This window comes from Xiphophorus hellerii, chromosome 17 (assembly GCF_003331165.1).
Source record: "Xiphophorus hellerii strain 12219 chromosome 17, Xiphophorus_hellerii-4.1, whole genome shotgun sequence".
Lineage (NCBI taxonomy): Eukaryota > Metazoa > Chordata > Actinopteri > Cyprinodontiformes > Poeciliidae > Xiphophorus > Xiphophorus hellerii.
In genome coordinates, this window is record NC_045688.1 from 6,613,772 (window position 1) to 6,636,070 (window position 22,299).

The window sequence follows — 22,299 nt, forward strand, 5'->3', positions numbered from 1 at the left end:
CCCACCGTGAACCAAAACCAGCAGATAACACCGTCCTCTTCTTCTTGATTCTGCTTAATATCCAAATCCAAAAGATTTAAGATTACCAAGTAGCAATCCAGTCCTTTTAGTTTTTAACGCATGTAAGGCACTTCTTCCCTTGTCTCTGGTTCAGGAGTGGAACATGTCACTTAATTGAGCTTAGTTTCACTATCAAAACCTTTTTTTTTCCCGTTAAACTTTCCACTAAAATGCTTGAATACGGACTTTTATCAACACACAGCTTTTTACCAACAACCTTTTGGAGCTTTCCCTGCTAGTGGAGGAAAACTCTAACTGTGAAAAACCACAATGTTGGGGAATGTGTTTAGTGTAACCCATAATAATCAAAATTAATTTAAATCCCCATATGGTATGTTGTCTCTTTACCTCATGGAAAGCATTGACTTTTGATGTTGTTTAAACAAACTGGAATAAAGGTGATGTAATAATAAGAGGGCAAATGAAAAACATGGAGAAAAAAACTGTGAACAAAAAAAGAAACAATGCCCCTCAGAAAAGCAGAACCAGGATAAATAAATGCCTTTTACATCAACAAAAAGTTATGAAACATAAAAAAAAGAAGTACAAACGAACGGTGGATGCGTTCACATCTTCTGCTGAAATTCAAATCCTTCCTGTAGGTCACATGGATGCGGGTGGGAGCACCTGCTCTCTTAACACAGCACTTTTTTATGTTAATGACCCGTTCAAGCACTCCCCACCCGTTCAAGCACTCCCCACCCCCCGGGCTTGCTTTCATAGTGCAACACCTTCAGCTGAGCCAGTCTCTGCAGGGACACAGGTCACTGTAACTCTTCCTTCCTCAGAGGGTTCCACTCTCTCTGCTGAAATGATCTGGACCACTGTGCTCCTCGGTGGGCTGTGCGTCCTCCACATTGCCCTCCTTCTCTTAGCCGAGGGGAGCAGCAGCAGCGGCGGTCCCTGGGGAAGGACGGTCACTTTCCGGCAGGACAAACAGGCCCCACGCCTCCAGAGGGACACCAGCAGCTCCACAGACTCTTCGAACCCTTCTCGAGATCCTAATTTCGCCTCCTGCCTGCTTCCCCTCACCCCGACCGAACACAAGATTCTTGATGATAACACACAGGAGGTGAGAGCATGAAGAGAGTCGCCTGTTAATTAGTACTTAAGATTTATTTAAGCCTAGACATGCAGCACAAAAGAGAGGCTGATTAATGATTTTAAAAATATGTTGATGTTTCTTTTTTTTTAATTAAATTTATTCATCAGGCGATGTAGACTTAACAAAAAGAAGCAGAGGAGCATGGAAGAAGTTTGCATCATTATTGATGTAAATGATATTTGAACATTTTTGTCCTCTTTTTCTCCTAGACAGGGTTTAATGGTGATGACGGCTCCCACGTGATTCTCACATGGGTGGGCGATGGTACAGGAGTGAGTGTCCCATTTGGTCTTCTTCAGGCTCATATGCAGCTTTCCATTTTAAAGCATTCTACAAAAGTAGAAGCTTGCTGTTATTAATCAAACAAATATTGAAATAATCCAACTAGATTTGTGTGGTTTGCTCTGTAGTCATGCACCAAAAAAACACAGTAAACAATCAGAAACATTTTTGAACACATACTAAAACATAATCCATAACGAAACAGAGAGATACATACATGTATAAAGATTCATATTTGTAGTATCATCTAATAAATTGCTATTGTAATGTTTTTAACATTACTTGTGAAACATAAACTCAAATATCACACACATAATAGCTAAGTTTTGAACTAATCTGATGGCTTCATTGCCACTGTTTGAAGTGGACCTGTGTGCTGCTTTTTGTCTGAAACAAACTTTTCATTATTATTTGAATAAAGAAATCAATACAACTCATTTTTATTGTGAGAGTTTGAAGAAACACTCTCATGAGTTTAGGGTTAATCTTAAGAATCGCCCCACTCACACAGTGTTTCTCCGTGTACCAGGTGATCCTGGTGCTGTCGACAATCAGCGCTCCGCTTGATTCTTACCTGGCGGGAGGCTCATCTCGACTTTACCGAAGGTGAGTCCAAGTTTAACCTGCACATTCCTTCTACTTATCACAGAGTTACAATAAATGTCCTTCTTATTCTCAACAGCACAGATTATGGCAAGTCCTTTCACGATATCTCCCACCGTATCAACCACACCTTCATCAAAGAGGAGCTTGGAATCAGTGTTGGACCAGGGAGCTCAGTGAGTTAACAGAATAGCCATCAGTTTGTTTGCCAACTTTAAAGACAGTGTTGCTTAACGTGGGGATTTCTGTGTTGAACTAATAACCTCCTCCATCCTTCCGGTTGACACCATTCTAAGGATTGAGACATTGGGAACTCTGGGGAAACGCTGTGAGATTCTAGAAGAAGTCGAACTGAAACAGAGCATTGCATGTGGTTGAGGATGTGCTGCAAAAAGTGTGAAGACACCTCCGTTGTTGTCAAAATCAACTCTACCAATGTCTTCTGTTTCCACACATCCAATCAGCGTGGCTGATTTTTTGTTTATTTTTTAGAGAAGCTGTAAAAAAATTTGATTAAAACCATCAAGTTAAATTTTGGTCTCAACTGACCAGAGTCCTTCGTCCAAATGATTACTTTGCTGATGCTTTGAACAGTGGTTTTCTTCTAACCACTCCTCTCTGGAAACCAGATTTGTGGAGCAAAAAGTTTCTGTACACTACATAATTATGCACAATGTGTTGTTGATTCATTGAACAAAATTCCCCCCAAAATAGTGTAGCATTATGTGTGTAATGTGGAAAAACTGTGAAAAGTTCAAGCTCTGTGAATAGTGTTTCTAGGCATTGTACGCATGATAACTGATACAGCTCATATCTGCTCTCCACCCATTTCCATTGCAGGTGATACTGACTGCAGACACACCCATTGTGGACAACCCTGGAGGGATCATCTTCACTTCTATGGATGCTGGAGCAACTTTCAAATCCACCCAGCTGCCCTTTCACCTGGATCAGTCCATTACTTACCACTTCTTCAACCCCGACTACTTGGTGGCCCTTAGCATAGACGTGAGTCTTTTAAACCTTTCACTTCCCTGCTCATGTTTTTCCGTCTGTGGTTTCATACGCTTTGTTTAATACTCTCAGTCGACACTCTGTCAACATGTCGAGAACACACCTTAAAGAAAAAGCAAACACTGCTCTGTTTCCTGACTTGCAGGACGGTCTTTGGCTCTCGCTGGACTTTGGTGCTAGATGGACAAAAGTTCACGAGGGAGTGCATTCTTTCTCATGGTGAGGATAAACAGGAAACAGGGTTAGTCAGCGCAGATTAGAAGGCTGGGATTAAATATAATTACAAAGCATCTGGCTATTAGAACATATTGCTTTGCAAGATGTCATACTCTACAGAAAAGGAGAACCCTCCAAAAAAAACAAAAAAACATCCCTTACAAGAATCTTGTGACATTCTGTGTAACTTTGGTAACTTCCTGTTTCCATCAGGGGAGCAGGCACAAATTTGTTCTTCAGCTGCAGCCGTGTTGATGCAGGTAAGAAGCAAGAAAGTTTTAAAAGGGAAGTCACAAATCTTTACTTGAAATGCCTTTTGGTAGTTTTATGGAGCAATGTCCACAGATGAGGGTATTTCTAGTTCTGAAAGACGCTCGGAGGCTTTTAGAAAAAAAAACAACAGATTTATCAATGCTCAGCAGAGTCAAATAATCTTTTTTAATGGTTGTTTCATGTCAGCCAGTCACTGTCCACATGAAACCCTGAAAATTAAACTATTTTAACCCAGATCTGTAGCTCAATAACTCCAAACAAATTCACCTGAACAAAGACATTGAACGTCATATTTTGTCAGTTTATTTCTTCCTGGGCACCAAGAGAAAGTTTCCAAGGGAGGCTGACATGAGCTCCACCGGCCTCGGGGGTTTCCATCTAAAACCAAAAGCATAAACACAATTTAAATGATTTTATTATACCTGGGTTATGTATAAGTAGGTGGGAAAGCTGAGCTGGCAGTGTGTCACAAACCCTATCGTTATACTGGTTAGATGTGTAACAAATCACCTTCTCACCAATCACAACAGCAGGGTAAACTACTACAACAACAAATGTAACATATGTTAAAAAAAAAAAATCACAACTTATTAGACATAATCACCTCAATTTAATGTAACTAGTCATTAAACTGTATCAATCGAGTTTTTACATAATGTGAAGGCTGACTAACTTACTAGGAAACAAAATCTAATTTTATTCTTTTATTAGTTGAAGCAGAAGAAAGAGGAGATTTAGTGTTGAAGAGGACGAAGGATTTGGGGAAGACCTTCACCATAATTCACGAGGACGTCTTCAGTTTTGGCTACATTGGAGCCTTTCTCTTCTTCTCTGTGATGGAGGACCCGGTAAGATGAAAGGATTCAACGTTGTCCTGTAGTGCTGTAGTGATTCGGCTGTCCTCCCTTGCTGTATGTCAGATAACACCGTGTTCGTTTCCCCAGAGGTCTCCTCGTGTCATGTATTTTTCATCAGACCAAGGAGAGACCTTCAGTCAGGCGCTTCTGCCTTCTGCGTCAACAGAGCAGGTAAGAAAGGCTTGGATTTGTGGCGTGGGATGTTCAGATCAGGAATTTTAGCTGCTGATCCAAATCTGTTTTCATTCCAGGATAGGTTTTGATCTAGACATACTTGCATAAGCTTGTGCTGTTTTCAAGTGGGAGGCTAACATTAGCATGCTTACTGCATTTTGATAAGAGTTATCAATGATTATCTTTATAACATTTCAATGTGGTTCAAGTTCATTGTGTATAGATAAAACTTACACACTTATTCTTATATTTCCTTGAGATGATCATTGCTGCTGCTGTATAAGTGGATGTATTGGAATAATTTGAATTGGGGTAGTTTTTGTGGATTTGTGTGTGGGGGTGGGAAGGGCGGGTTCATATTAAGCTGTTTAATGCATCTCTTAAATTCTATTTTTTTTATTTTATTTCCTTTTTCACTTGAGTTGAACACTTCCTTGATCACATACATCATAGTTTCAAAAACAAGAATTTTCAACCAGAAATACCACAGAAATCAGTGAAGATTTGAATCGATATCTTTTTTTTTTTCCTAAAGAGATGTAAATTCATCTTTCTGCTTACTTTGGTGAAAATGGTGATTAAAAAAAATTGTCCTTCCAAAACAGCTTCAGATATTTGTCTTGTAAAAATGCGTTCTAAGATTTCCAGATGCTTTGGTTCATTAGACAATTATTTACAGAAGCTGGTTTTAGGTAAAACTGGAAAGACAACCTCTCCCTATTCCAACACTCCCTGAATGCACACCTGCCCCAATGAAACTCTTACCCGCATGTTGTGTTGACACCGCAAACACAGACGTTGGCACACGATGATTAGACTCTGTTTATAAAGAAGATTAAAGTAGTCATCAAAATGAAAAAAAAAGTTGCAGTTCTACATTTTTTCGCCCTCATACTGTCTCTCTCTCTCTCTCAATTTTTGCTCGTGTTTGCAGTTTTACTCCATCCTGGACGGAGATGAGGATATGCTCTTCATGCATGTGGACAACCCAGGAGGTATCACACAAAAACACGGGCCTGCGTTAATCTCTTCCTCTGAGACAGAAAGCATGCCCAGAAAAGCTAAAACGTGCCCGACTCATTCGCATATGAAAATATATCTAAGCCACGTGACAGTTCATATCTTTTTCAGCTGCTTTTGTTTTTTGTGATGGAAAACATTGACAAGAAAGACTGAACTGGTTTCACTGGTTCTGTGATGCTGACAAGACATCCACTTCATTTGATAATTCGCCCAACTCCAGCTTCTAATTATTTCTCTCCTCTCCTTTCCTGTTGCCTTGTTTCCTTCCCTTGCTCTACACTTGTCTCACTAATTAAAGCTTTTGTAATTGTTTTCATATCAAGCCTACATCTGCTCCAGCTGGTGCTCTAAAATCAGCTCAGTGGGACTTTTGAACTGCAGAGATAAATAAGGGAGGCATGTGGGCAGCAGGGGGCCTTATCTCTTGTTGGCTGCAAGGAAGCAGAATTAGGTTGCGCTGCAAAAACTGGTAATCTTGCCTATGGATCAGGGTGTTACACAAGCAAGACAAGTACACACACTTCGTGACATCCCTCACCCCTCTCAACCATCGTTGTCCTTCAAGTTTTTAGCCGACACGTGTATTTAAGATTCACACTTATAACACAGGCTTAATGACTTTCGGCCGCCTGTGGTTATCCTTTGTGTCGGCGTGTTAAAACCTGTACAGGTTTTCTGTACTAAATTTCACGTCTAACGTGTTAACAAAAGATATACATTATCAAACCGTGGCCCCCACTTGACATTCCTGTTACAGCGTCATGTTGTTTGTTTTCATCTCAGACACCTTCTTTGGAACTATGTACACGTCAGATGACCGTGGAATATTGTTCTCCAAGTCGCTGGAACGACATCTGTTTGATGGACACAGGAAGAGCGATTTCACCAACATCACCTCACTGAGGGGAGTTTATCTAACTAATAAACTAGATATCGGTAAGTTTCTCTATCAAGCTCTTCTCTTCTACAGCCTGTTGATGCACATGAATACCCAAAGTCAATTAAAAAAAACATAAGCACACCCTCTTGCAGGCTGAAAGTTTAGGTTAAATAGTTAAAAATATAACTTGGTGCTCATTTGATTCTAAATTTAGATATGGAAGGTATCATTTCCATACATGATACCATAAAGGATCATTTTACTTAAGTTAATAGTGGTTTATAGGCATTTGTTAATGCACAGGCCAGTAAATGTTCTGACAGAGCACTTCAATCATGTAGATTTGAAGACTTTGACTAGATCTGTGATTCTCAAACTTTTCATAGCAAGTACTACAGCCAGGGCTTGATTTAGGAAAATGTAAAGCTCTGGACTAGAGTGACTTTTGGAGCTCCACTCAGACAGGTTTCCTTTATGCATGCAAATTATAATCTGTTTATACGAAGACACACATTAAGGCCAAAAGGCTTTGTCCGGATGAAAATAGTCTTCAATAAACCCAACCCACATGACCAAAAATGTTACAAAGCATATGCCAGGCCCTTATGTGGCAATGTAGCACAGCCACTGAAGCCACAAACAAACATGGCGCAGTAGAGAATGTGCTTGTTATAGTGCATTCTCTTTGCCCACAAGGTTTGAGTTCCCAGTCAGTAATACATCAAGAACGTAGGTATGGAGAACAGACAGTAGATCTTGTCAGCTGCTGAATATTTGTCATACTTCAAAGTCATAGTTGCCTGGATTATCATCAGCAGTCCTTTTTTCAACTTTCACTGAAAATGTTACCCGAAAAACCTGATAGTGTCGAGCCTTTAAGCCTTTGATCACCGAGTAGCTAACTATGCTGTCTGCAGACCCTACCTGCTCTTTATAGACCCTTTATTTTGAACACACAGAGGGGATCAAGGCTTGCTTCATGTCTGCAAGTTGCCATGGTTCTGTGGCCGCAAAACAAGACCAGATCCTAGCCCGTCTGTCACCAGCTGGTTTAAGATCTTTGTGCTGATGTGTAGGCTTTATTGCTTTAACCAAACTCAAACTGTCAAACATCTGAAATTATTTTTTTATTTAAAGGCCCTTTAAATAAGGGCCTTTAGATGCCATGTGGCTTGTTCCAGATGCCATGTGGCTTGCTTAGGGACAGATTTGCAAACTGAAGCCGTTGTGTTTTCATCCCTTTTCTCATAGCAACCTTGCAGGCCATACTGCTTTCTCTTCTTCTAATTGCACCCTAATGAGCGTTAGCAGTTCATAAGTTGTCTGGAGCCGTTTAAAGTAGTCGGGGGGGTTTTAGGAGCTTCCCTGCGTAGTGCACCTGGTAAGGATGCTGGGCATTCACTGCTGGAAAAACCTGGTGGTTGGCAAGACTGTTATCCACTTGTGAATAATCTTTTTGCAAATAACTTGGAAAAACACTTCCAGATTGTTGGACAGCAGCACTTCTGTAAGATCATGTCTAATTCTTCACCAAAATTCTCCACAGAAGACGATTCACAAAACTCCTGATTTTCTGGAGCTTCTCACGCTTCCCAAAGATAATTTAATCAATACAACTGAGCAGAAACATTTGGCTGATAGTGACCCTCACATTACTATGGAGTGCTTTTGTTGTTGTTATCTTATAAACAGTGACATAGTGAGGTAGATTAAGGTCTGAAAATCTATCTAAATGGAATGATATAACTAAAATCCCCTACATTTTAGCTGCTTCTATCAAGTAAAATTAATATTTTTGGTTATTCAAAGTACCCCTGTTATAGATATACATTATTTAAAGGGTTTTTCTTAAGAAATGGAAACAAATACACCAAAGACTCCATGCATCCTAAGCTTTTAGGCATAGAAATACAATCTTAACCCCTAAATGAACAAAACTCCAACTGTGTTTTGCAGTTTTGGACTGGGTAATATTTTTGCTCTTCTGCCACCATATCTTCCTAAATACTCAATTGCATTTTAAAGCGACTTGTCACCTTTTCATTTCTGTGCTCCCGTATTCAAACTATGAGTATTTACCTTGAACTGACATTAGATGATATAAAAACAAACCTGACCTGAGAACTTTGTTCTGTTGCAGATGGTCGAATAAGATCTGTCATTTCCTTCAACAGAGGAGGAACATGGAGGCAACTGAAGAAACCCCAGAATGTGAACTGCGCAGACAATGTTAAGCGTGTATGTGAAGAAACATGTGGAAAAAGGGCTTTATTTCTTAGACTTCAGTTTCTAACTCTGGTTTTGTTGTCTATTTTTAACAGTGTAACCTTCACATTCATGGAGAACACAGTCGTAAAAACCGAATAGTTCCTATGCTTGCTCTGTCTGAGCCAACTGCCATTGGTCTCGTCATTGCTCACGGTAATTTGACACCCTTTGTGTTAAATATGATTAGAATCTAATGTTATCTTAGGTTATATTATCTTTTTCTCCATCAGGCTCTGTGGGTGATTCTCTATCATCATCTCAGCACCCAGATGTGTTTGTTTCCTCGGATGGGGGGTATAACTGGATAGGGACCCTTAAGGGCCCTCACCACTACAGCATACTAGACTCTGGGGGTCTCATAGTGGCTGTGGAGGTTCACCGTGAAGGACAAGTCAAGACCATCAAGTAATTAAATAAATTACCAGCAGCTTAGGTTTTGGTTAAGCTTGAAAAATAATACTAGCCAAAAAATAAATCAGCTGTGATTTTTCAACTGTTTTAGGGTCATTTTGATGAGCTGAATCCAAAAATCGTGTTGGTTTTGCTCAATCAGGTCAACTTTCTTAGCTATGGATGCAACATGAGCATCGAAATGCATTACTTGTTCTCACATATGGATTGGTTTCCTGAGAATCTGGGCTCAATGAGTGATGAGCAGGAGGAGAGACTCCATCAGGACAGAAAAGATGGAGAATTTTGCACAATGAAGACGTAATGTTCAATTTACATGCACTTACCCTTATGAGTGTTTATTATTCAATTTACAGAAAACCAAGTTTGTAACATCTAAGTAATACACTCGGTTAGAAAACAAGTTTTTTTTTCTCCTAAAACCTTTTTTGGAGGAGAAATATTAACGGAAATTAATTGATAAAGTCACAAAAATGCCATCAATTTAGTCAGAAGATCGGATTTCTCTGAATCAAATTAGAATAAAAACCTGACCTGATTGAGAAAAACGGATGTCATTTTTGGATTCAGCAGTGCAAAATAGTCCTAATTCAGTTGAAAAAACACAGACAGCTTCCAAAAAATATCTTTTTGTCGCTCAGTGTATCGAGTGCCTAAACTGTGCCAATGGCATTTCCCATCAGATTCTCCACTGACGAGGGCCAGTGCTGGAAGTCGTATAACTTCACCGAGCAGCCCTTCTTCTTCACAGGCCTGGCCTCTGAGCCAGGCACCAAGGCCATGAATGTCAGCGTGTGGGGCTTCAGGCCAGAGGAAGACGGTCAGCCGATGTGGGTGGCTGTCACTATCGACTTCCAGAGCCTCATTACCAGAGAATGTAAGTCAAGAATGACGAAAAATGGGGAACTCCCCCAGGATCACAGACAGTAAGTTTGCTCTTTCCCAAATCTCATACTGAGTATTTGTAGGACATGCTGCCACATAGTGGTGAGTGTAGCAATTGTTTTATTTTATTTTTTTAACTGTAAAGAGAGTTTTTGAACTCATTACTGTACAAAGATAATTTCAGACAATGTACCAAAAAGTCAATGTTATACAAGAACAATGTCCAGGTTAAGGTTCACAGTTCAGCTACGCTTCAACTGTTTTTAAAATGAGCTTTAAATAAAATTACTAGTGTACTCTTATGATGATCTAACAGAAAAGTCCAGAGCATCACAGATCCTCTATTGTACTAAACATTGAACGCAAGGCTTTTTTCTACAAATTCATCTTTTTTTTTTTAAGCTAAACCCTCTCATAGCAAAGGGTCACTGCAAGTGATAGTTACACAGGTATTGACTTTGATTTGATCTATTAATAGGTAATAAGAAGGACTATGAAGAGTGGCTGGCTCATTCTACAGACAAAAGGAACTCAGAGAGAAATGGTTGTGTCCTTGGTATGAAGGAAACCTACAGGAGGCTGAAGAAGCAGTCTGTGTGCAGAAATGGGCGAAACTTTGTGGTCACCAAGAAGCAAATCCCATGTCCATGCACCAGAGAGGACTACTTATGGTATATCAATTTGTTTGTTATCGCTTAAATTATAGACATTTCATACTCAACAAGTGGTTAAGTGCATAAACTAGCTTCACCAAAAACGACATCTCAGTCCAGGTTTGTATAAGGGAGGGTTGTGTTGTGTTGCTGGCATTTTTGTCAACATCTTATTGTCTTTGAAAACAGTGACTATGGCTACTATCGTCACGTGAACACCTCGGAGTGTGTGAGACAGCCAAATACTCCAAACAAAACCTTTGAGATGTGTCTGAATGGAGAGGAGGATGAGCTTCTGACTGCTGGGTAATAATCAAAGCTATTTAAATGAAAGATTATGTCTTTTCATGCATGACTAGGTCTAACTATAGAAATATTTATACCCTAATCAAGAAATTGTGACTACTCTTGAAAAGTGATGGTAAGCAATGCTCTCAGTCCGATTTTAGGTTATTTTGGGGCATAAGTATCAGTGTCTAGACTTGTAAAGTTGGTCGAGAGACTAAAAACTGAGACAATCTGCAGCAAAGGGTGGTTCTAAATACTAAAAAATATTGGCTCAGTGGGGCGTTTTCAAATGCATGCCACACCATTCATATTTTTGTGAAACGTTTACACAAAAAATATAGCACGGCTCAAAAGCGTGTATTATTTTCTTACAATTTCACAATTAACAGCTTCTTTGTTTTGGTCTATCAGGTAAAATCTTAATAAATGTGACAAAGCAAAGACACCGTCTTCTCACAATGTTTGCAGGTACAGAAAAGTCCCAAGTGACAAGTGTCACGGTGGGTTCACTCCTCAGGGTGTGGTGCAGACAATCATCCGACCATGCGGGGTTAAGCCCAGCCCTGACCCTTCAGCCAAGTCCACATCAGTTGGACACTTTGACACACCAGTAAGAACAGTTTTAATGTTAAAATGTTTGTTTGTACTCTGTTCTTACTGATTAGAGTTCTCTAATATACACTGCTCAAAAAAATAAAGGGAACACTCAAATAACACATCCTAGATCTGAATGAAAGAAATATTCTCATTGAATACTTTGTTCTGTACAAAGTTGAATGTGCTGACAACAAAATCACACAAAAATCATCAATGGAAATCAAATTTATTAACCAATGGAGGCCTGGATTTGGAGCCACACACAAAATTAAAGTGAAATAACACTACACGCTGATCCAACTTTAATGTAATGTCCTTAAAACAAGTCAAAATGAGGCTCAGTATTGTGTGTGGCCTCCACGTGCCTGTATGACCTCCCTACAACGCCTTGGCATGCTCCTGATGAGGTGGCGGATGGTCTCCTGAGGCATCTCCTCCCAGACCTGGACTAAAGCATCCGCCAACTCCTGGACAGTCCGTGGTGCAACGTGACGTTGGTGGATGGAGCGAGACATGATGTCCCAGATGTGCTCAATCGGATTCAGGTCTGGGGAACGGGCTGGCCAGTCCATAGCTTCAATGCCTTCATCTTGCAGGAACTGCTGACACACTCCAGCCACATGAGGTCTAGCATTGTCCTGCATTAGGAGGAACCCAGGGCCAACCGCACCAGCATATGGTCTCACAAGGGGTCTGAGGATCTCATCTCGGTACCTAATGGCAGTCAGGCTACCTCTGGTGAGCACATGGAGGGCTGTGCGGCCCTCCAAAGAAATGCCACCCCACACCATTACTGACCCACTGCCAAACCGGTCATGCTGAAGGATGTTGCAGGCAGCAGTCCGCTCTCCACGGCGTCTCCAGACTCTGTCACGTCTATCACATGTGCTCAGTGTGAACCTGCTTTCATCTGTGAAGAGCACAAGGCGCCAGTGGCGAATTTGCCAATCCTGGTGTTCTCTGGCAAATGCCAAGCGTCCTGCACGGTGTTGGGCTGTGAGCACAACCCCCATCTGTGGACGTCGGGCCCTCATACCATCCTCATGGAGTCGGTTTCTAACCGTTTGTGCAGACACATGCACATTTGTGGCCTGCTGGAGGTCATTTTGCAGGGCTCTGGCAGTGCTCCTCCTGTTCCTTCTTGCACAAAGGCGGAGGTAGCGGTCCTGCTGCTGGGTTGTTGCCCTCCTACGGCCTCCTCCACGTCTCCTGGTGTACTGGCCTGTCTCCTGGTAGCGCCTCCAGCCTCTGGACACTACGCTGACAGACACAGCAAACCTTCTTGCCACAGCTCGCATTGATGTGCCATCCTGGATGAGCTGCACTACCTGAGCCACTTGTGTGGGTTGTGGAGTCCGTCTCATGCTACCACGAGTGTGAAAGCACCACCAACATTCAAAACTGACCAAAACATCAGCCAGACAGCATAGGTACTGAGAAGTGGTCTGTGGTCCCAACTGCAGAACCGCTCCTTTATTGAGTGTGTCTTGCTAATTGCCAATAATTTCCACCTGTTGTCTATTCCATTTGCACAACAGCAGGTGAAATTGATTGTCAATCAGTGTTGCTTCCTAAGTGGACAGTTTGATTTCACAGAAGTTTGATTTACTTGGAGTTATATTGTGTTGTTTAAGTGTTCCCTTTATTTTTTTGAGCAGTGTATATATATATACACTGCTCAAAAAAATAAAGGGAACACTCAAATAACACATCCTAGATCTGAATGAAAGAAATATTCTCATTGAATACTTTGTTCTGTACAAAGTTGAATGTGCTGACAACAAAATCACACAAAAATCATCAATGGAAATCAAATTTATTAACCAATGGAGGCCTGGATTTGGAGCCACACACAAAATTAAAGTGAAATAACGCTACACGCTGATCCAACTTTAATGTAATGTCCTTAAAACAAGTCAAAATGAGGCTCAGTATTGTGTGTGGCCTCCACGTGCCTGTATGACCTCCCTACAACGCCTGGGCATGCTCCTGATGAGGTGGCAGATGGTCTCCTGAGGGATCTCCTCCCAGACCTGGACTAAAGCATCCGCCAACTCCTGGACAGTCTGTGGTGCAACGTGACGTTGGTGGATGGAGCGAGACATGATGTCCCAGATGTGCTCAATCGGATTCAGGTCTGGGGAACGGGTTGGCCAGTCCATAGCTTCAATGCCTTCATCTTGCAGGAACTGCTGACACACTCCAGCCACATGAGGTCTAGCATTGTCCTGCATTAGGAGGAACCCAGGGCCAACCGCACCAGCATATGGTCTCACAAGGGGTCTCGGTACCTAATGGCAGTCAGGCTACCTCTGGTGAGCACATGGAGGGCTGTGCGGCCCTCCAAAGAAATGCCAGCCCACACCATTACTGACCCACTGCCAAACCGGTCATGCTGAAGGATGTTGCAGGCAGCAGACCGCTCTCCACGGCGTCTCCAGACTCTGTCACGTCTGTCACATGTGCTCAGTGTGAACCTGCTTTCATCTGTGAAGAGCACAAGGCGCCAGTGGCGAATTTGCCAATCCTGGTGTTCTCTGGCAAATGCCAAGCGTCCTGCACGGTGTTGGGCTGTGAGCACAACCCCCATCTGTGGACGTCGGGCCCTCATACCATCCTCCTGGAGTCGGTTTCTAACCGTTTGTGCAGACACATGCACATTTGTGGCCTGCTGGAGGTCATTTTGCAGGGCTCTGGCAGTGCTCCTCCTGTTCCTTCTTGCACAAAGGCGGAGGTAGCGGTCCTGCTGCTGGGTTGTTGCCCTCCTACGGCCTCCTCCACGTCTCCTGGTGTACTGGCCTGTCTCCTGGTAGCGCCTCCAGCCTCTGGACACTACGCTGACAGACACAGCAAACCTTCTTGCCACAGCTCGCATTGATGTGCCATCCTGGATGAGCTGCACTACCTGAGCCACTTGTGTGGGTTGTGGAGTCCGTCTCATGCTACCACGAGTGTGAAAGCACCACCAACATTCAAAACTGACCAAAACATCAGCCAGACAGCATAGGTACTGAGAAGTGGTCTGTGGTCCCAACTGCAGAACCACTCCTTTATTGAGTGTGTCTTGCTAATTGCCAATAATTTCCACCTGTTGTCTATTCCATTTGCACAACAGCAGGTGAAATTGATTGTCAATCAGTGTTGCTTCCTAAGTGGACAGTTTGATTTCACAGAAGTTTGATTTACTTGGAGTTATATTGTGTTGTTTAAGTGTTCCCTTTATTTTTTGAGCAGTGTATATATATATATATATATATATATATATATATATATATATATATATTTTTTTTTTTTCTTTCCAGAAAGAAAGGCTTGTCCTGATCCTGGTGTCTGTAGGAGCAGCAGTTATTGTTCTAGTGGCTATCGTCTCTGCAGTTCTTGTTGTCAAGAGAGGTGTTTATAGGACCAGGTGAGTTAGACATACACACTCCCAGCATTCAGCTTTTACCCTTTGAGTGTAAGCAGATGACTGTGGTTTCTGCAGGATGCCAGCGTATCGTTTCTCTAACCTTCGCATGCAGGATGATAATAATGACATCACAGCAGAGCTCGGGAGTGCTGCCAGCAGCAACGGTACGGCTTGCCAGCACGACTCAGATGTGGTAAGAGTACTTCAGGATAGTTTTGGAACTTTTTCTCAAATTTTTAGAGGTTTGTGAATCAAAAATGTCATTTTCACTTATTTACTAATAAGCTTACGCTCTTGTTTTGTCAGGATCTTCTCGAATGACGCATGGCTGAAACTGAAGAAAATGCTAACAATTGAAATTGGTCCCACAGAAGACAAAAAACCCCTGCTCTAACTACGAATGTAAAAATCATCAAAATAATAATTGTTAACTTATTAAGTTAAACTATTTTGTGCCTTGTGTACATTTTCTTTATTTGTACAGTATTTTTCTATTCTATTTTATTGACCGTTTTGCAAATATTTCAGCTTTTAACTGTAAAAACTCTGAAAGAATCTTGACTTTTATTTATGTCTTTACCTTTTTGCTATATTTAATGCTGTGAAATATTGTTGTTCGCATTGGATACCCTCCTTCACAGAAAGAAAACATTCCAAGCAATAACACGTGTCGAATGTACCAAGAAGACCTGCAGGGGGCGTTGCGACATGTTCCGTATTTCTCAAAACAAGCGAGAAAATACAGGAAGTTGGTTAAAACAAAGATTTTGTTCGACAGATGTATCACTCGTATAGGGACGTTTATTTGGATTGATTTTTTTCTCTCAGGGCTTTAGATTTAGGGCCAATAAATAAAACATTTTTAAATAATATACTCAGCAAATTATTTAAACTCATTTCTTTTTTTTTTTAAAAAAAAAGGTTTATTCATTTTGATAACTGCTCTTGCTGAGAACATATATATAGTTTTTAAATTTTTGATACAAAGCATCAACTTTCTTTTTGTGAATATTTTTAAGTCAATGTTTTCAGACAGTTATATAAATAGAGTAAAAGGCTCATACTTGTGAAGCTGCTGCTAAACGGACTTTAATAGAAGATTAATTGAACTTCTTATTTATTCTTCATACATTTTTACCATATTTTATGTCTTTATTGAATATGTTAAATGTTGTGGAAAATAAGTGTTTTTTCTATTCAATTGGGAATTTTTTTTACAACTAGAATTTCTTTTTTGATGGATGTTTTTGCACTAGCTTCACGCATGAAAAAGGAGAAAGGAAATAGGAACAAAAAGCAAATATCTTGTTTTTGGAACTGACTGAAAATACCCTCATGTACAAGACCAGCCAAATAAAAATAATAATAAAATACTTTTACAAACTTTTAAAGTGTCCTTTCTTGTCCATATCCAGACCCATTCAATAAGTTTGTGTAATTGAAAAGATCCGTCTTTATGTATCCATGTTTTTCTGGAGAGAGTGACGCATCTTCACCTGTTTTCTTCGTCTTGGGCAACAGGAAGCTTCGGCGCTATCAGTCTGTCGGTTAACTAGTCTCTTAAAGAAGTTTAAATCCAGCTGAGCTGGAGTCGGTAAGTAAGAAAAGTTGTTAAAGCATTTAGTAATCCTGAGCTGCAATAAGTTTTGCAGATAGAGTCGGAGACACAAAGCCAGTTCAGCGATTAAAGCTGCAGTTTGTGCTAGTTAGCGTTTACAAACAGCTTGCTTGTTGGTAGTCAGCGTCATATCCAATGAGTTGTGTTTTAGTTGCCCTTACTTGGATAATAACGCAGGCCGAAGGTGGTTATTATTAGTTATTAACAGGCCACAACTTGTTAGCCACAGCTAACGTCTTAGAGTGAGCTTCCGTCTTTGTTGCGCAGACGTAAAAACACAAAAGCTGATAAAAAATTGTTCCGCAATTTTAAGGTTGTTGGTTGTGAAGAAAACGTGGCGGGAGGCTCGCTAAGATGTTCAGGGCTAGCGGTATGTACTAAATAAATGCATTCATGATTTTTCCCCCCCTTTTTTTTTTAAATAAAGTTTTTAACGCTCTGTATGTGTTTACCTCGCAGGCATTTTGAAGTCAGCGGCGCTCATCTTAGCGTTCCTCCTTGCTGTCTTTCTGGCTTTTCAGCTGCTGGAGATAAACGTGGAATTCAAACTAGGCAGCATGATGTGTGAGTGACGGATTTTGTCCTTTTTATGTGTTTTTCTGCTGGTTGTTAAGCATCGCTGACCGTAAAATAGATGTGACTGACGTTTTTCTTACTCACTTTTTTCACTTTTCTGTTTTTAGCCAGATCTTTGCCAGAAAGTGAAGCTCGTACGTATTCCCATCTTTAATATTGTTTTTGCATAATCACTGCTGTGAAATGATGCAGAGTCCGATGTTTAAAAGCCTTAAAATAAGATAACTTGTTGTATTATTGTATACTGAAAGTCTTGGAAAAATCCATCCTTTAACTTTAGTAATTCAGCATGACAATTATTAGTGTGGTTGCAATAAAAACACTTTATCTACATTTTTCTGAGGTTGCAGCATACAAAGAACAATTTTCTGAGAGTTTACGATGCCTGCTTTACTTTTAGATTTATTACTTAATGTACTTTAGACGAAAGGTTGGATTTTATTCTTCATTGTGCGTTTATGATTCAAGAAAAAAAAAAAAAAAGTTCAAGCCTCATTGCACATCGTTGCCATAGCTACTGGTGTCTGTATTTATAGATTGATGTGGTATTTGCTGCCTGTGCTCGCAGACACAAAGCCAGCTGTGCATAAATGTGGACTTTCCAAGGCGTGTCCACCTGGACACATGGCCTTCAAGCTGACCAGCGGAGCTGCCAGTGTGGTCGGCCCCAGAATGTGCCTAGAGGACAAACTGTAAGTGGAATTCAGTCGATAAAATAATACTGCAGAAAGCATTATACACACATACACAGTTTGTAGTATCAACATGCTTTTGTTTAACCTTTTGTAACTCGTATGTTGAGTGATGACAACAACAGGTCACGTCAGGGGGTGAAAAAACGATGGGCTTTAATCATGCGATTCTTTGACTTTGTGTTGTAGATTAATGAGCAGTGTAAAGAACAATGTTGGGAGAGGGATCAATATCGCCCTGCTCAATGGTACGACACAGCCTTCCAAACTAAAATTTGTAATTTCACATGTAAATTTCTAGTTTTATTTCTAAATATTTTTTTTTCTCTCCAGGAAAAACAGGAGAACTATTAAAGACAGCTTATTATGACATGTGGGCAGGAGGTCAGTATGTATTTCCGCATTAGGCATATGAAGATATTTGCACTGTGCTAACTGGGTCTGTAATCCTTTATAGACGTGGCTCCATTTATTAAATTTCTCAAAGAAATTGACGATGGGACAATCGTAATGATGGCTTCATTTGATGACTCAGCATCAAAGTAATGGATCCTACAGATTCAACTGATTTGAATTAGATGTCCTGGAGTTGTTCTTGTTTTTTTTCATGTTATTTCTTTGGTTCTATAGACTCAATGATGAAGCCAGGAAGCTGATTGCAGATCTGGGCAGCTCGGCTGTGGGGAACCTGAGTTTCCGGGACAACTGGATCTTTGTAGGAGGGAAAGGCATCAAGACCAAAACCCCATTCGAACAGGTAACGTCACCTCCCCACAACCTTCATGCATCTTCTCCTCTCATTGTTTTCATTTCCAAATGCCAACGGTCAGGAATTTCATTTGGGTTGGTTCCAGTAGAAGTTCACATCCCACTGAGCTCACTACACCCTGAAGAAAAATGAGCCCTGCCTAGCGTAGCTAAATACCTATTCAGGTTTGTTATGAATTTCTTTTGTCTCTCCTCTCTTCAGCACATAAAGAACAGTGCCGACACGAACAAATACGAGGGCTGGCCCGAAGTCTTGGAGATGGAAGGCTGCATACCGCAGAGGCAGACCTGATCCCACTGTTGTAGTTTCACCTGTTCAGCCGGTCTGTCCTGCTGTCTCAGTTCAGATTGGTCAGATGTCTTTCCATTTGGACCTAAAGCAGATTTGGACACCGCTTTTCAGTTTGAAAAAGAGTAATAAACTACAGGGCGGGAGAATAGAAGCCGTCACCGTCTTGCATCTTTGTTATAGATGGATGCTTTAAATTGGACGGACAATAAAAGTACAGTGAAGCAAATTGGTTCCGTTATTCTCATCACACTTATATTTAGAGCCCAAAGACCTGGCGTTGCTAGACTGTTGAGGTTTTGCACTGTTCATTAATTAGTGTCACTGCCCGCTTTTTGTAGTTAGGAACTAAACTTTCTATTGTCTACAACCTGCCTTAATCCATTTCATATGTTTTGTAGCCAACAAGTGTGGTAAAAAATTTTTTTTCTTCTTTCCGGAGTTGTTTGTTTTTTAGAAAATTATCATTTTGATTGTAATCAAGCATACCAAATTCACTGTGCAATGTGTAAATATTTCTATAGACCAAGTGTTGGATTCAAAAGATTTAATTTAAAAATATTACAACATTAATATAAGTTCTTAGAATAAATAAATGATAATGAGACTGTTCTTTGTCCGAGTTTCTTATTTGGTGAATTGCTTGTACTGAAAGGCTAAGTCCCACTCAAGTTAATTAAGGTGACTAGTAATGAAAACTCAGGTGGAAAATATGGCTGCTGTATAATAATCAAGAACTTGTTTTGATTACAAGTTTACAGCTAAGCTGTAGCTCCAGAAGATGAAATGCTACAAACAAGACTCAAAGTTTTATTCTAGTTAATGTTGACTGGCACAGTGAGGAAACCTCCCTGGTGATGATGGAATCTTTTCTTTCATTTGAACAATGGAGCTTCAGCTTGCACAAGAACGTCAAACCTCAGCTGCAGGTGACGATTTGAATAGGCCAGCGCTGCAGTTCGCAATTCCAATCTGACAAAGGAAGAGAATACGCCTGTTGTTTGGATCATTATTTGTATTCTCTTGATCTAAATCTCCATTTAGAAATTCTTTAGAAAAGTTATATGTTTGCGTGCCGTGGTGGCGTAGGGAATAGCGCGACCCATATTTGGAGGCCTTGAGTCCTCGACGCGGCCGGCCCGGGTTCGACTCCCGGACCCGGCGACATTTGCTGCATGTCTTCCCCCCTCGACTTCCCCGTTCCTGTCAGCCTACTTTCGGATAAGGGACACTAGAGGGGTTAAAAAAAAAAAAGAAAAGTTATCTGTCCCACATGTTAATATCCCTCTTTAAGCTATCTTTACGACAAAGATACACTGATAAGATTTTGTTTAGAAATGTATTTGAAAGATAACCGACAAGTCAAACAACTTAATCTAACCTAAAAGTTCAGTTTTGTTTGTTTTTCTGAGCTTAAGATGATGTTAACATTTTTTCCACAATGGCACGTCTTTTTTCACGGCAGCCAGGTTTCTGCCAGATAAAAAAGTTTTAAAAGTTTTAGAACAAAATAAAATCCCTCTCAAACAAGTATTGTAAGCAGTGGTGTCCCCAACAGTTGTGTGGAAGATGTCAATATAATTTGTGCAAATATGTATGATAGTTTTCTGAAGATGAATAGTGGAAAAGATAAGTTTTAACTTGCTGCCACATACGTTTTCATATCCTTATGCCAGCTTTTTAGTAGTATATACTCGGTACATATATTTCTACTTAAAAACATAAACCTCACTAAATCACACATAGCAAAATACTTTATAAAATTCTGTTGCAGCTTTTGGTTTCAATACGTCACCCTGACAGTATTAGTGGCTCTCTATCTGGCCACCAGATGGCCCCTTGTGTTCACAAAATGTTAAACTCAGATTCAAATTATCTTTATTTTGGTAAACTTACAACAACAAAAAAGAAACAAATTGAAACTATTTTACAATTATTTTAAAAAAAAGGAATAGACTGAAGCCCAAGGCTTATTGTTGCCTATAAACTCAGCATTCTACAATCAACTGTTTTAATACTTTTACTTCAGAGTATAATGCTGTGTGCAATTCACATCATTATACAGACTAATCTTATCTGTTAAACAGGTCACATATCTCTTATTTTGTTGCATCACATTCATGTTTTTATGAGCATATATTTTTTCCAGTTTCTTATCTCGTTCCTCTACAAAACAATGACCGACAGGAGGCGCTATTGCACTATATTTTAATCAAACCCTGTCTCATCTGTTTTGTTGCGTCTTCACTGTTTAGATGAGCTACATGTAAACAGCAGGGAAGAGTGTGTTTTTTTTCCTTTGTCTGGTTAAATATATAAATATCAAATCTGACAAATATCTCTGGGACATTTTATCGATGATGCATTGAGCTGTCCCTTATGTCAGTTTAAAAACTGATAATGTTTTCTGACAAAGTGTAAAAACTGCTGATTTTGGTTTAATTTTAGCATCAGACAAGACCAGAAGCCTTATGAAAAGCATAAAATACATACAAATATCAAGAATTTGTGGGGAAATCTCATTAATATGTTAAATTGTTTTTACCACTCTACATGCTGGTACGTAAGAAAGGATTTGATCTGCAGCGTCTCACTCCGTCCTCACCTTTCCGTCCTCCCTGTCATCTGAACAGCATTCACCTATCCTATCATCCTATCAGTGCAGCAGAAGAGGGAAACACTCTGCTGCGCTTCCTCTGATGTCACCCAAACTCCACACGCCATTCCCTACCATTTTCCATTTACCGTCTGTGTTTTTACAGGCCTGTAAAGGAAGGCAGCGGCTATGTTGTTAGCGGTTCCCCCTGTTACTGGGAATGTGGATACAACACACTTATTTCCATTGTAAAGAAAGATATGTGCTGGTGTGCAGGACGTGCGTGTCCTCATTGCTCTCTCTCATGTGGGCAGAATGCCTTCAGAGCTCCTGCAAAACAAAGTGTAGGAGTGAAGCTGTCTTATGTAAAACAAGCTAACTGGTGCATGATGTGTGAATCCAGCCCATCTCCATCTAAGCATCATGTAAGAGCACATAATTATAAATACAGGCGGCCTATAGAATCTGTTTCTTTATTACTTTTGTCTTCATGCTCTCAGTATAAATCGTCCCAGTGAACAAAAGATGGCCGTCTCTGTAGAGCTCAAAGTTCTCTGTGACCCCTTGACTGTTGCCCTTTGACCGCCTGACCAAAAACACTCCTGCTCCTGTTTGTCGGACAGAAAACTTTTGAGGAGTTCTTTCGGTATGCCTATGAAACCTTTGATAAAAATTCTCCGGCATGCCAATGTTCCAAATGGCAGACATAACCGAAACACTAGGCAGGCTGTTTTATAACTGCTTTAACGTACGGCCTGCAGA

The 22,299-nt window shown here is 40.5% G+C and overlaps 2 protein-coding genes across 3 annotated transcripts; both read left to right on the forward strand.

The window, feature by feature from the left end:
• The first annotated feature begins 316 nt into the window (after window positions 1-316).
• LOC116736891 (sortilin) lies at window positions 317-15,981 on the forward strand. 2 transcript variants are annotated; one of them, XM_032589759.1, is made up of 21 exons: window positions 317-1,132; window positions 1,375-1,437; window positions 1,977-2,053; window positions 2,130-2,226; window positions 2,891-3,058; window positions 3,210-3,283; window positions 3,494-3,540; window positions 4,265-4,401; window positions 4,498-4,581; window positions 5,519-5,579; window positions 6,391-6,543; window positions 8,628-8,725; window positions 8,809-8,908; window positions 8,986-9,160; window positions 9,850-10,043; window positions 10,530-10,722; window positions 10,894-11,010; window positions 11,461-11,602; window positions 14,892-14,998; window positions 15,074-15,162; window positions 15,305-15,981. In XM_032589759.1, the coding sequence occupies exons 1-21, from the start codon at window positions 482-484 to the stop codon at window positions 15,328-15,330; spliced, it is 2,853 nt and encodes a 950-aa protein (XP_032445650.1). In that variant the 5' UTR covers window positions 317-481; the 3' UTR covers window positions 15,331-15,981. The 2 variants fall into 2 exon arrangements, with proteins under 2 accessions (XP_032445650.1, XP_032445649.1); XM_032589758.1 differs by having other exon boundaries at window positions 318-1,132; window positions 15,074-15,191; window positions 15,305-15,901.
• Window positions 15,982-16,477: 496 nt separating this feature from the next.
• On the forward strand, window positions 16,478-19,362 carry fam3c (FAM3 metabolism regulating signaling molecule C). The gene is made up of 10 exons (XM_032589760.1): window positions 16,478-16,592; window positions 16,930-16,986; window positions 17,076-17,180; window positions 17,300-17,326; window positions 17,761-17,884; window positions 18,074-18,132; window positions 18,218-18,268; window positions 18,342-18,426; window positions 18,515-18,641; window positions 18,855-19,362. Exons 2-10 carry the CDS (start codon window positions 16,971-16,973, stop codon window positions 18,942-18,944), a joined length of 684 nt encoding a protein of 227 aa, XP_032445651.1. The 5' UTR covers window positions 16,478-16,592; window positions 16,930-16,970; the 3' UTR covers window positions 18,945-19,362.
• Window positions 19,363-22,299: the final 2,937 nt, after the last annotated feature.

What these genes read in the sequence shown, in the direction of transcription:
- LOC116736891 (XM_032589758.1), top strand. Translation starts at nt 482, where the DNA reads ATGAAAAACATGGAGAAAAAAACTGTGAACAAAAAAAGAAACAATGCC. An exon ending in CTTCTGCGTCAACAGAGCAG is followed by an intron (nt 4,582 to 5,518) that starts GTAAGAAAGGCT and finishes TCGTGTTTGCAG; the next exon opens with TTTTACTCCATCCTGGACGG. An exon ending in GGACAAGTCAAGACCATCAA is followed by an intron (nt 9,161 to 9,849) that starts GTAATTAAATAA and finishes ATTTCCCATCAG; the next exon opens with ATTCTCCACTGACGAGGGCC.
- fam3c (XM_032589760.1), top strand. An exon ending in TTTGATGACTCAGCATCAAA is followed by an intron (nt 18,427 to 18,514) that starts GTAATGGATCCT and finishes TTGGTTCTATAG; the next exon opens with ACTCAATGATGAAGCCAGGA. An exon ending in CCAAAACCCCATTCGAACAG is followed by an intron (nt 18,642 to 18,854) that starts GTAACGTCACCT and finishes TCCTCTCTTCAG; the next exon opens with CACATAAAGAACAGTGCCGA.